Source organism: Pseudorca crassidens, chromosome 16 (genome assembly GCF_039906515.1).
Source record: "Pseudorca crassidens isolate mPseCra1 chromosome 16, mPseCra1.hap1, whole genome shotgun sequence".
Lineage (NCBI taxonomy): Eukaryota > Metazoa > Chordata > Mammalia > Artiodactyla > Delphinidae > Pseudorca > Pseudorca crassidens.
Window position 1 is genome coordinate 81,182,606 of NC_090311.1, and position 13,452 is coordinate 81,196,057.

The 13,452-nt window shown below is 44.6% G+C and overlaps 1 protein-coding gene across 4 annotated transcripts in view; it reads left to right on the plus strand.

Moving 5' to 3' along the window:
- Positions 1-13,452, plus strand: part of SIPA1L2 (signal induced proliferation associated 1 like 2) — a 219,921-nt gene that overhangs the window by 139,894 nt on the left and 66,575 nt on the right. For all 4 annotated transcript variants that reach the window (XM_067711090.1, XM_067711089.1, XM_067711092.1 and 1 more), the window contains exons 5-6: positions 447-621; positions 4,942-5,045. In XM_067711090.1, coding sequence (XP_067567191.1) covers positions 447-621; positions 4,942-5,045 — 279 coding nt within the window. The remainder of the gene's footprint in view (positions 1-446; positions 622-4,941; positions 5,046-13,452) is intronic.

Below are 13,452 nucleotides of genomic sequence, written 5' to 3' on the forward strand. Positions count from 1 at the left end.
TGGGAATTGTCCTGACGTGCTTTCCTGAGAACAGAATTCTCAGCTCCTGTCATTGTAATTTTACTGGAAGTTAGCTCGTCTGATGCTTGCTGTTTTCATTTTATTTTTATTTTTATTTTTATTTTTCTGTTGATGCGCGGGCCTCTCACTGTTGTGGCCTCTCCCGTTGCGGAGCACAGGCTCCGGACACGCAGGCTCAGCGGCCATGGCTCACGGGCCCAGCCGCTCCGCAGCATGTGGGATCCTCCCGGACTGGGGCACGAACCCGTGTCCCCTGCATCGGCAGGCGGACTCTCAACCACTGCGCCACCAGGGAAGCCCCCGTTTTATTTTTTAATTTGATTTTTATTTTATATTGGAATAGAGTTGATTTACAATGTTGCTTAGTCTCAGGTGTCCTTGTCTGATACTCTTTGCCGAGTCATTCCCTTTCTGCCCCATTTCAGCTGAGCTTTCAGCACAAGATCGGGATCCTGTATTGCAGAGCCGGCCAGAGCACCGAGGAGGAGATGTACAACAACGAGACGGCCGGACCAGCTTTTGAAGAATTCCTCGACCTGCTGGGCCAGAGGGTGCGGCTGAAAGGATTTAGTAAATACCGGGCTCAGCTGGACAATAAAAGTAAGCTTCAGACTTGCTTGTGTGTGCACAGATTTAATGCTCCAAAGGTAGGCGCACCCCAGACATCTAAGCTAGCTATCCCGCGCCCTCCCCTTCTTGACCCCCTGCAGCGGCCGAGCTGGCTTATTTGGGATGGAGTTGAGATTTCCTCAGATGAGCAGAGGGGGCACATTTCTCAAGAGCTCTGTGTCTCTCACAAGCTCAACGGGTCAATTCTTGTTCCCATGTAACGAGAGCAGAGATTCCCCGGTGTTCGGTGAATAATCTTTTAATATGTTCTTCTTTCTTTTCACCTCACCTGTCCGTTACACCCTGTCCCACGGCAGCAAGGACGAGTCCCGCATTCATTTCTGAAAGTCTAAACATCACCACACCCACTCAGGCCGTGCTCACGGCCTTATCTTTGCTCGTTTCCGTTTTCACGATGTTACCTGGGGAGCTGAAGCAGTGATGAATAAGCTAACGCATCCTGCTTTCCAAGAACCTTAGTCAGGTCCCCTCCTAGGATGTGTGAATTTGTCTTGTCTCTCCATTTAGGTAACCGTGTTCCTTACGGCCCTCATAAATTCTAAGCGGTTCACCTTCGTATTTGTGTTGTCATTTAGTTGCTCTCAGCACACCTGGTAAAAATACGGGGCAGGGTAATTTTGTGTATCTGGGGAAATTCTGCTTATTGTGAAGCAGTTAAGCGCTTGCTCTTTTAATGAAGATGAGCAGATAGATTCTGACCTTGGAGGATCTGGGGGGGCATCTAGCCCTAGAGGAGGGGCCGGTGGGGACTCTTCCCTGGGGGAGGGTCAACGTGTGGCCGAGCCAGGGTCGGCATGGAGGCCACCTGAGCCCCTGCGGCCCCCGGCCCGCTCACCTCGCGACCATCAGAGATACCTGCCTAGATCGCCGGTGGTACCACTCTTAGTGCGCATGGCCTGTCATCAGTTCTGGGGTTCTGATCTGTTTTTGAACGTTACACTTAGAGGGTAGATCGCAAGACCTGGACACGGTGTTGGCTCACGTGCGGGCCCTGTGTGTCCTCCACACACGCCAAGGTTGGAGTTTGACTATTAGGCTGAATGTGGATAGCTCATGCCTCAGAAATGTTAAGGTTAGAAAATAATTTGTGACAGCCATCGCAAGTATCCACATCTTTTAAGAAGGATCAGGGAGACCTTTTCTGATTTTCTCCTCTGTTTCCTGTGCAAACTCCCCTTACCCACAGACCGCCACATACCCCCTAGAGGTGCTGGCGTGCCAGCCTTAGGGACGTCCTTCCAGGAGAACCACTGCCAACGTGGACTCATTGCTATGCATGCCTGCCGTCCCTCTGCTGTAGGGTGGATTGGGGAAGCATTTTAAGAGCTTCTGAGCTGTACATTCTATAAAACTACAACAGAGGTAATGCAGATATTTTCCTATGTATAGAATTGACATCAGCTTGGAGTTTTCATGACTTAAGAGATGTCTTTAATACATTACAGAGGTAGTGCTAAGTACTTTGGTACAAGGAAATGATAACTTCAGAACAAGATTTTGATATGTTGATTCTAATTATCAGCGAGTCTTCTATTTTTATGAGCAGGACCTTCTATGAGATGCAAAGAAATCATGGCGTGCCTTTAGAGAGGAGGTCTCTAAGAATTATGTTTCATGGAGTGGTCAAATAAAAAGTATGTCTTTCATGAAGTGGGCAAAAAAAAATATCTTCCTTCTTAAATACAGGAGAGTTGTGGTGCAGTTTTCATTCTGCCTGCCCACAGGACCTTGGGCAAATCTGGGCCTCATTTTCTTCACAAAGAAAAGTCAGAGTTTCGGGCTAGAGTATCTGAGATGTCCCTTCCAGATTTAAAATGGGTTGTTCCTCTTAAGTACAGAATGAAATGGGGTAGGAACAGAGGCGCTGTGAGCCGCTAAGGTGCTCTGCTATCCAGTAGAATATAGACCCCCAGGCCGTGGCCGACCTTTCTTTGGTTGGCTGCAGAGAATGATAAAACCGGAGACTGCCGTGATGGCCCTGTATCTCTCTCTCTCTTTTTTTTAAAATAAATTTATTTATTTATTTTTGGCTGCGTTGGGTCTTCGTCGCTGCGTGCAGGCTTTCTCTAGTTGCGGTGAGCAGGGGCTACTCTTTGGTACAGTGTGCGGGCTTCTCACTGCGGTGGCTTCTCTTGTTGCAGAGCACAGGCTCTAGGTGTGCGAGCTTCAGTAGTTGTGGCATGCGGGCTCAGTAGTTGCGGCTCACAGGCTCTAGAGCGCAGACTCAGTAGTTGTGGCATGCGGGTTTAGTTGCTCCACAGCATGTGGGAACTTCTCGGACCAGGGCTCGAACCCGTGTCCCCTGCATTGGCAGGCGGATTCTTAACCACTGCACCACCAGGAAAGCCCCCCTGTATCTCCTTTTGAACAGAAATATTTGCAGCAAACCCTTGAACGGAGCTTGAGCTGACCTTTTGCATTACCCTTCTGATGTTTAAAGTAAAAACTTTGAAAATATTGAATACTTAATTTTAGAAATTCGTCCTTTAGCACTACTTGGGATAGACAAATTATGACCACATTTTTGAGAGTGTTTCTCCCCCTTCCCCCTAAAAGTGCATTTTTCTTTTTTCATTATGAATTCCTGAATCTGAAGCCCATTGACCAGACTGTGAAATATCTGTCCGCATTTCTCTTACTGAATTTTAAGCATCGTAGTAGCAGTGTTGTGAGGGGAGTCATTGAACGTGCAGGGTTAGTTCATCCTCTGACCTTCAGTGTTACTTCTTCGTGGGAGGAACAGTCGTCATTCCCTCACGACCGGCCTGCTCACTTCCAAAGCCACGTTTCATCCTTAAGGTCCTGAGACAAGACAGTTGAAATGGAAGATTACTCTCTAAGAAGTCCTAAGAAAAATAACAAATACGCAGTTAATGAATAGCTAAAAGAGAAAATGGGGGCTGGATAATATAGAGCTTATTAGATGAATATCCTCTCTGACCGTCTGCAAGTTAATTTATCAGTATCCATAGATTAACATTCTACATACTCCCCTTATGCGTGAAATTTCCTTCTATGAGTACCTCTCAGCACAAAACTGTATGCAATACTTTTTTCTAGAGGATTTTCAGGACTATTTCTGAGTTGGATATAAATGTTGGAACTAAGAATATGTTGCATGATTTAGAAAGAAAATAATAAATGCCCATGAAGGTTAAGTGTTTTAATGTTCTTAAAGTAAACATTTTAATTTTCAGATTAAAAAAAGGTTATCCCAAGATCACTACGTAGAGTTTCCCCAACAAACACAATGGAATAAATTTGTCTTCAATAATATCGAACAGTATTGTTTATTGTTGTTTAAAAGGTAGACGATAAACCTGTATATAGATCAAGGATTGAGAACGGCAGTCTTGAGTTCTGTTTACATCTTAATTTCTATTTATCTGTTTGTCTTTATCCATATGCAAAGTGGTTCAAACCTCCGTCCTAAAATTATTACTTAAACGTTTTATAGTCACTGTTGGTTTGGGTGTCTGAAACTCTCAGTGAGGTAATCTGTTGATAATACAGATGGGTTTCGAATTTGCACAGAATCATTCTGCTTTTCAAAAGATGAATAGCTGTATGATTAACAGGGATTCAGATGTCATAGTTTCTTTAACGTGTATCAGTGCATAATATGCAGTAAGAGATCACATTCATCCTCCCTAGTCTTAATCACATGACTGCATCATCGCATTGCCTGTCAGAAAGAGAAGAAAATTACTTCCATCATTCAGGGAAGAAATCCTTAACGTCTTTCGTTCCCATTTCCATATGAAGTCAATCCTGTTTCATTTTTCTGGGTTCTGGAGGGTCAAGTGCCCAAGAATAACTGATAATTAACTGTAGACACACGCACACGCACGCGCACACACACACGATGGGGCAAGGATAACTTCTGGTTAGCTCAGCCCCGTCCAATAATTGCACCCAGACCGGCGCCAGGCCACACCTCCTCCTGTGCTCACCTGTACTTCTTGTGGCAGCAGCATCTCACCCATGTGGGTCATCTAAGTTAGCACTGCGAAGGCAGGAGTGTAGAAGAAAAGAGAGGGGAAGCCACGCGTTCAGTAGAAAGCGCCTGGGCGAGAGCAGATGGCAAAACTCAGGCCGCAGGCGTGGGCTGGAAAGTGGGAGCAACAGGGCCTAGTGAGAGAGCGGGGCCACCCCCAAGACACTGGTCCTTTATCGTTGGGAGGTCTGTTCTTTTCGGTTGAATTGCCTTTTGTAATAATGACCTTCTAAGTGTTGAATTGCTAATCTGCAGTGGCCTAACTTGTTCTTGCAATTAATCTTTGTTTTCAGCTGATTCTACAGGAACGCATTCCCTGTACACGACGTACAAAGACTACGAGCTTATGTTCCATGTGTGCACCATGCTCCCACACACGCCCAACAACAGGCAGCAGGTACGGCCTCCTCCCACCCCCACCCCCACAACAGATGCCACCTCCGAGGGCAGCCCTTCCATGCTATCAGTGTATTTCGAATTTGCAAAGCATCAGTAGGTTTTTCTCTTTGAATGGCATTCGTAGTCTTTGACTCTTTTATCATCTGGAAGTGTTTGGGCTTTAAAGGGATTATTACGGCACACGTTTTATTGCACTCTTTTCTTACAGAACTTAGAAACTCTTCCGCACCCACCTGGATTGCTTGCCAGGCAAAATCTTAATGGGAAGCAGTGTCAACTGTATTAATTACAGAAGAGGTCAACTAATGTAACCTGACCTTCCGTTTCTGCGTGTGGGTAGATAACTTCTAGAAAATATTGTAAGAAAGAATCTTGTAACTCACTCGTGGCGTTCTTTAATTTTAGGGGTTTGATTACATTTGGGGTGAGTGCAGAGTTAAAGCAAGGTTTGTTTCCACGCTTAGAAAACTTAATTTTGCTGATGTCACGTAACCGCACTCCTTTGCTGTAAGTTAAAGCAGCAGGGACTACACAGTAGTTGTTCAATAAGCATTTGTCATGTGAATGAAACTTAACTGTTGCAGAAAACTTTGTCTTTCTTTTTTACGTGTTTTCCGAATGCTCATGAAATGCAATGAAGGTAGTCAAGGGGTGCATTTTCCCAGCGAGGCCACTTGCCCTGTTCCCAGGTGGGAAGAACCACCTTAGATCCCCCAGCCAAGAGGAAGAAGAGGCCCCTGACCCCCAGCCCGGCTTTGTCACATTTGGGGCTGTAGCTCCTCTGTTTATTCCTCTTCCCGTGGTAATTGCTGGATGGGTTTTTTCTACCTAATACTTAACCTCAATCCCTTGTCCTTCCTGTATTTTCTACAGGGTTTTCTAGTAATCAGAGTTCTGCCCATTACCTTCAGAGGATCTGTCTTTTGATCACGTGTCTGTATGTTTTTTATGACATGGGGTTACAATCCCTAGATCACACGTATGAATTTTACACATGTTGTAAGCTAAAGGATTTCTAGCTCTTCAAACGTTTATTTGGAATAATGCCATATAGACTCACTCAGAGTTAAGATGCTCAATTTTAGACCATGCAGTTGTCCTTGCAGATACTTTTGCGATCATCCAGTAATTAAACTCTGGGTGAGTTGTTGCTGAGAAACCTGATAGGGCTGACTCAGGCCCAGAGACCCTGTCAGTAGGTTAGTGGAAATAGAACCAGTGCCTTTGGACCCCACTCATGGAGCATTCAACTCACAAGGCCCTGCCAGCTCCCCAGTTACCTGAGTCACTGGACTCCGAGTCCACTCCGTTGTTGCTCAGAGGGCAACCTCTGAAATTTCGAAGTCCCTTGACTTTGCTGTTACCAGAACTCAAAGCTGGCTTCCCCCGTCCCCTTTTTATTGAACAGTAATTAAAAGTGTGGTTTTATGAGTTCTTTGTACCAGAGTTTCTTTCACTGAAACTCTCCCCGAAAAGTCCTGCACATAAAAACGTGGATGGAAGGATGGGGGTGGGGAGTGAGGTACGTGGGTGTTTTCAACTTCCCAAGTGGGAGATTAAAAAACCAAAAATCCCTGTACATTGAGATTGTATATTACAAACTCCGTAGCCTAAAGACTTGTTGGTTCCATTTTTGTTTTCCTTTTTTATCTTGAGTGAGAATCCGTGGCATTGAATGTTATGCCGACGCATTAGAGGTAGAAAACTGCTTGTTTTGCTTCTTTAATTGCTCTTGCTATGTGTAGAATATATATGATCTTACATGTGTTTCATTGGGAAATCTACATACTCAACGTAGGATGTAGGCGAGTAATCACAGTATAAAAGGGATGAGTATAAGATGGGGGATAAGAGTCATTGGACTTGTATTCTGAACTCATTGTAGTCATTTGCCTTGTGGCCTTGGAAAAGATTCTTAGTCTCTCAAGAAATTGGACAATTATATAATGAGGATGTGGTCTAGGTGGCCAGCAGTGCGTGCTTGGAGCCCTGTACTGAGAAGAAAGAACTCTACGCCGCGGCTCAGGCGGGAAGAATGCAGTATTTTTGAGATACCTTCCGAGGGTTTGGAAGTGGGGAGGAGTGGCACACCTGAGCGTATTTGGACAAGATGATGCATAGCATCTCCCTCTTAGTGTTCGAATTCCGTGATTCTAGGGCCTTCTTTGAGGCTTCCTCCTTCTAGGTTGGCAAAAAGCTTCAGCAGAAAAATGTAGTTCTTAAGAGCAAGAATTCTAGAACCTTCCTGGATATGAATCCCAGCTACTTAGCTTTGTGACCTTGGGCACAATTGTCTGTGCTTTATTTTCCTTTATCCCTGAAGGTAGAGACTGTTACCTCTTTCTTCACGGAGTATTGTATGCACACAGAACCACTGCCCAGAACGCGGAGAGCAGTCAATTAACGTTTGTTGAATGAATGAATGAACCTTTCTTAGATGGTAGTTAGAATTAGGTGAGTTAATATGTATAAAGCACTCTAAATAGTGCTGGCACAGAGTGTGCTCAATAAGTTTTAGGTGTTATTATAATTTAGAACTTATGAGATAGAGAGGACAAGTATTTTAGATGACTTAATTTGCATTTTATCTTCCTTTTCCCAGTGCTAAAGACCTATCATGAAAAGCTAAGGCCTGAATAGTTAAGAAAGGAAGGGACTAATTTACCAATAATTTCAGAAAATCATTTTTACTTTGACATTTAATACTTTGCTAATCACGATCAGAATATCCTGGTCATAGATCAGTGATGGCGCTGTGCAGTCTTGGAACACGGACTTTCCAGATCTGTTGCAGGCGGTGCTACTTTGCCGTCTCTTGCACCCACCCCACCCGTGCCCACAGATTATGGTAATACCAAGGGCATAAGTGTCTGCAGTGACCATCCGGGTTCATGACTGCAGTTTGAGGCCACACAGCTTAGCAAAGTTAACTGGTCGGTACGTGAATTGCGCCTCCGACTTTGGCCTCATCAGCCCCGTGGTATTTGTGACTATTTCACTGTTCTAGATGCATCCACATCAGATACAATTTCTTGTGTTTGTTCTTATAATAAATCAAGCTGAAAGCTGATTCCAAGATGTATTAAAAGTCTTCAGAGGGTCCATGACAGTTGCAAGAGAGTTCAATCTTTGGAATGTCTGGACTCTTACAAAGAAAACGTAGCCAGATAAGGAAGCCCGTTCTTGGAGTGTTTTCCCTTTTCAGTCAAATCCCCCAGGTCTCTCTCTGGGTCTGCTTGGCAGTCAGTCAGTCCACTTTTCCCAGGGCTGTGTCCCCTGGCTGCTTCCCTCCTGCTTGTCCTATAGACAGATCGTAGTTAAGCCATCAGGGGGTGTTATCAGTGGGACTTCACTTTGGCAGAGACAAACTAAGTGTATAAACAGATGAAGGTAGCATGGTTCCTGGCACACAGTAAACTTGTGTGTGTGTGTGTGAGTGCATGTGTAATGTTAGAACTGCCCTGCTTGGAAGGGGTTTCCGAGCTCCATGGAGGTCCCTAAGGAAAAAGGCAAAACCCCTGGGTTTCTGAGATTCCATCTGAAGAATCCTGGTCTTAGCCTAGGGATGGGCTTGATACCTACAGAGGAAATAGGGACAGAGCTTGTTAGGCTAGGCTGGAACCCCTTCTCTATATAATTTACACAGATGGTCAGCCCCTGCCTTAAAAGGTTTGTGTACATACTTCTGTAAGTCCCTAATTGGTACAGCTGAGGACCCATTTAAATATTGGAGTAATCTGTCTCATTAAGTGCTCTCTCTACAGCCAGGTCCTGACTGCTCTTGGGTTCACCTATAAATAGTAATCTGGAATATTTTGGAAGTATCAAAGGCATATCCAGCTTTTCATGATTAGCTTTATTCCCAGGCCAGAAAGAAGAATGTGTACTTATACCAGATAATAAGAATTATGGCTTTGCAGAAGGGCTGGTATTGCCCAGTTTCAGAAGAGAAACATTTGTATCGTCATAATCTTTTCTTATCTTCACTTTGTTATTAAATCATTAAAAATCCGCATTCTTGGTTTATTTCTGTTTCTCCATTTCCAAAATATTCAGTCTTGCTTAGCTGGTTTGTGCCTCTACTCTTGCCATTGGTAAAATATTTTATATAATATTTTTATATTGGTTATATAGAATGGTAAATCAACAATGCATCCTTGAAACGGTGATTAAATTTGAACTTTTCTTACTGATCTGAGATCACAGTGGTTAATTAGAGGTCACTTTTTTGTGGAAGCAAAGGAGGCAAGATCTTTTGTATTTATGTGGTAATGTGTGTAGGTTTTCCCCCTCTTTCTTGCTGGTCAGACTACTATTCTATGTTCACTTTTTCTGTGTCTTTATACAGGAAACTTTATAGATGTCTCTTAAAAATGAGAGCAAAATTCTGACCACTGGTACATGCTCTTTTGAGTACAGAGAATATGAGGGGGCTGTGTTGTGTGCATGCATGTGTGTTTGTGTATGTTCTGTGTGCAAGTGTGCAAAGTTAGGACGGTCCCTGAAGGAGGAGAAGCTAGCGCACCGTGTAAAGGGGAGACACTTTCTAAGCAAGGGTTGGCGAACGCAAGGTGCCTGCTGCAGAGACAGGTGGGCGTGTTGCAGGGATAGGGTGGCTGTCCAGAAGGGGAGGGGGGGTGACGGGGTCAGACTCCGGGAAGGATCGGGACAGACCAGTCTTTGTCAGCCCTGCTCCTACTGCTGGGGCTTTCCGACGATACCCCAAGGACTGAGATCCAGAATTTAGGACTGTTTTTTCAAAACGGGATACATTTAATTTTTTTCCTCACTTCTGAACTCATCTCTTTGAATTTCAGAACTTGTCATCATTAAACGATGCAGTTTTCTCTTTGAAATCATGCTCATTTTCACATGTTTGCTTCTTAAGACAAGAAACTCTCTCTGGAGATCCGCCTTCTCCAGTTTCAAATTAAGCTTTCTCATCGCTGACCCTGAGAGACTTCTTCTGAACGACATCCCAGCCGCGTCACATCTTCTTGTGACGGTGCAGCCTCTTTCCCCCTCTCCTCCAGAATCAGGTGCGACATGCTTTTTTTTTTTTTTTTTTTTTTTAAACTTCCCAGGTTTTTTTTAAAAAAGAATTTAACAAGCGATCCTATTTGCATAGAGGCTGGTAGATCTAACCAAGTTCAACTTTATGCCATTTTCGATGCATATGCAGCTGCCTGGAGGTTGGTTGTTTTCACTTGCTTTTAGTTCTTGCATGAAGTTAAAACTGGACCTGTGAAACCCTGAAGTGTGTTTAAGGAATTGAAGATAAACCCACAGGTTGCTATTTCTGTAGCATCTGTATGTTTTTTGTCAGGGAATTGGGTGAAGAATCACAGTTTCACTTTCCTTGTCATACCAAGAGCTTATTCCTGGCTCACAGCTTGAATCAAGTGTCGGGAAGTTAGCAGAATTGACTCTGTAAATCTAATACAATATTTATTAACTCACTCTCGCGGTCGAAGACTCTTGAGTTGGCCCTCTTGGCACTGAAGAAGTGTTAGGAGCTTCTCACGTCTGGAAAGGCCTGGAAGACGTCGTTCCTTAATCCCCGAAATAGCACCGGCGGCGTCTTGGTGACCAGGAACTTGCCTTGCTGTCTTGCTGGGCCGACCTGGTTTATGGGCTGCCGTGCCCTTTCTGCTTCCATTTCCGGAGTCGACTTCTACAGAATTTCATTGACGAGTTAGAACAAGACATAACTAACTGCTGAAGAGAACCCTAACCTTTATATAAGAAGCCCAAGAATTACTTAGGTTGTTCACTGTCTGACAATGAATGTTTCCGTGAACCTGCCAGATGCTGTATTTCTTTAGTCTCTAAAAAGATTCAGATACCCTATTGATGGGCCAGGTGTTCATTTTTCATTGTTTATTCTCTACAGAGAGCTTGAGATTTTATTTTCCTCTTTTTTCTTTTTTTTTTTTTTTTTTGCGGTACGCAGGCCTCTCACTGTTGTGGCCTCTCCCGTTGCGGAGCACAGGCCGCGGATGCGCAGTCTCAGCGGCCATGGCTCACGGGCCCAGCCGCTCTGCGGCATGTGGGATCTTCCCAGACCGGGGCACGAACCCGTGTGCCCTGCACCGGCAGGCGGACTCTCAACCACTGCGCCACCAGGGAAGCCCTATTTTCCTCTTCTTAATGAATCTCCTTGTTCCCCGCCCTCCCCTGCACTTTTTCTACAAAGTGCATTTTGTGACTGTGGTTAAATTAACTAGAATTTTAAAACTATTTCTAGCCCATTTTACAAAGCAAAAGAATATGCTTAGAAAGGGGCGAAGGCGGGTTGGCACGTTGTCGAGGTAACTAGCCTTAAAGTTTCCTTTCACTTGCGCTTTAAATGTTCCCATGGTGAAGTGTAGAACTGGACCCATGGTCTTCCTTCAGGAGCAAGAGAAATGGGTAGGAATAGCTGTCCGCGTTTCACTGACTAATGAGGCTGGGCTGCCCTCTGAGGTTAACCCAGGAGGGTGGCCAGCGGACGCCCTAGTCACTGGGGAAGGAGGGGCCTAGAATTCCATACGTGGCCTTGGCCCCGGCAAGCTCCATCTATCTTCTCGTCAGTCTGAGAATTCCCGTGTTTCAAGGAGTTCGAGAATTCCCACGTTTCAAGGATATAGAGGAAAGTACAGTGTAGGCCACTGTGTTCGTGCTCAGCAAATACATTGAACACACTATTAGGTAGTTCAGTTTTTCTTTCCATTTTTCATTTGTTCCTGGATTTTGTTGTCCTGTTACAGTACACGTGAATCATGTATTTCAGTTATTGCGGAAACGAGGGAAGAATATATCTTAGCCTCGTACAGTTTTCAGCTTGTCATGACGCTTGTTTTATTTTTTTATTTATGTTTCTGGCCGCGCTGTGCGGCTTGCCGGATCTTAGTTCCCCGACCAGGGATCAAACCCCGCCCCCCCCGTAGTGGAAGCGAGGAGTCGTAACCACTGGTCGGCCGGGGAAGTCCCGTGATGCTTGTTTTAGATACGTGTGCTTGCCTTGTTTTCTTTTCTTTTCATGAAATGTTTACTGTGGTTAACATCTGTGTCCACTCTAGGATGGGTAAATAGTAACACAGTGAATAGATGACTCGTTTGCTACTGATTTTTTTATGCGCATCTTATAATGTCGCCTTTTACTTAAATATCTAGCAGACATTTTTAAGACGACAGCTGGCTCATTAATAGATATTAGTATAGCTTTCAAAACTTCACTCAGGCAGTAAAACGATTTTTGTGTGTTTATAACTTTAACCATCGGGATTTAAATAGCAGTTTTCCAGCATATGAGTCAGCGATTTAACTGGCCCATAGTAGGGAACTCTGGAAGAAAGGACATTTCGTTCCCACTTTTCCAGGCCTTTTATCATGCTAGATCACAAGTCAGGGGCCTGACAATGAAATCCTTTTTGTATCTGGGTTTAAAAGGTTTTTAAAAGTTGAAATTAATGCTCTTTACAGTGAAGTATGTCCCGTAAGTGCCAAGTAAATTTAAGCACGAGCTTGTTGCCTCTGTTATTGCTCGTAAAGAGAGATTTACTACCCGAGATTACCCCGTTGCTGCAGTGACATCACCAGCTCATGTAAGGATTACCATCTCTGTGAAAACTGAGGGTCCCAGACTCTGGGAACACAGATCCTGATGGCTTTAGGTGCGTAAGCTTACGGAGTGTATGGATTTGTTGGTGTGTATTCAGAGTTGGTCACAATTTTCTTGCGCGGTGTTACGTGGCTGTGATTGTGTGTTTGTAACGCTTGTTATTTCACTTAGCCAGTGTGTGTGGGGGTGTCTGCTGTGTCCTGGGCAGCCCATTAGAAACTGGGAAACCAAAAGTCAACGAGATACATCTCCTGCCCTCGTCATGATTATGACCTGACGCAGGAGAAGTAAACCAAGACTTAGAACAGGACACGACAGCTAATGTGGTCGCCATGGGCCTGGGGTATGGGTGCAGGGCCTGTGCAGTCCCTCCAAGGACGTTCTTTCCAGTGTGTTGGTAGCTCAGCAGAGACCTGAGTGGTCTAGGAGAGACTTGGGGTGAAGGGGGCATTCTCGGCAGAAGGAACATCGCAATAAAGGGGTTCAGGTGTTACTGACCTGGGGTTCCTTCTCTCCTGATGCATTTGTAATTTATTGGGTTTTCCAACTGTTAATCTGGTGGAATTCTCTGTTCCTGAAATACATTGAAAAGGCTAGATTTCAGTTAATTAGCTTGAATATGCCAGCCGCCAAAATAACAGTCTTCTGTATTTTTGTTGCAGAAATGCACGTGTCATGTAAGCCCCTGACACCCTCGTGCAGGACTTTCAGCCACTGTACCTTCCCCTGGACGCTCTGCCGTCTCCTCCTTTTAAGTCGAAGAGCTTAATCTACAAGATTCCTTAAAGCGATTTTAGCTCTA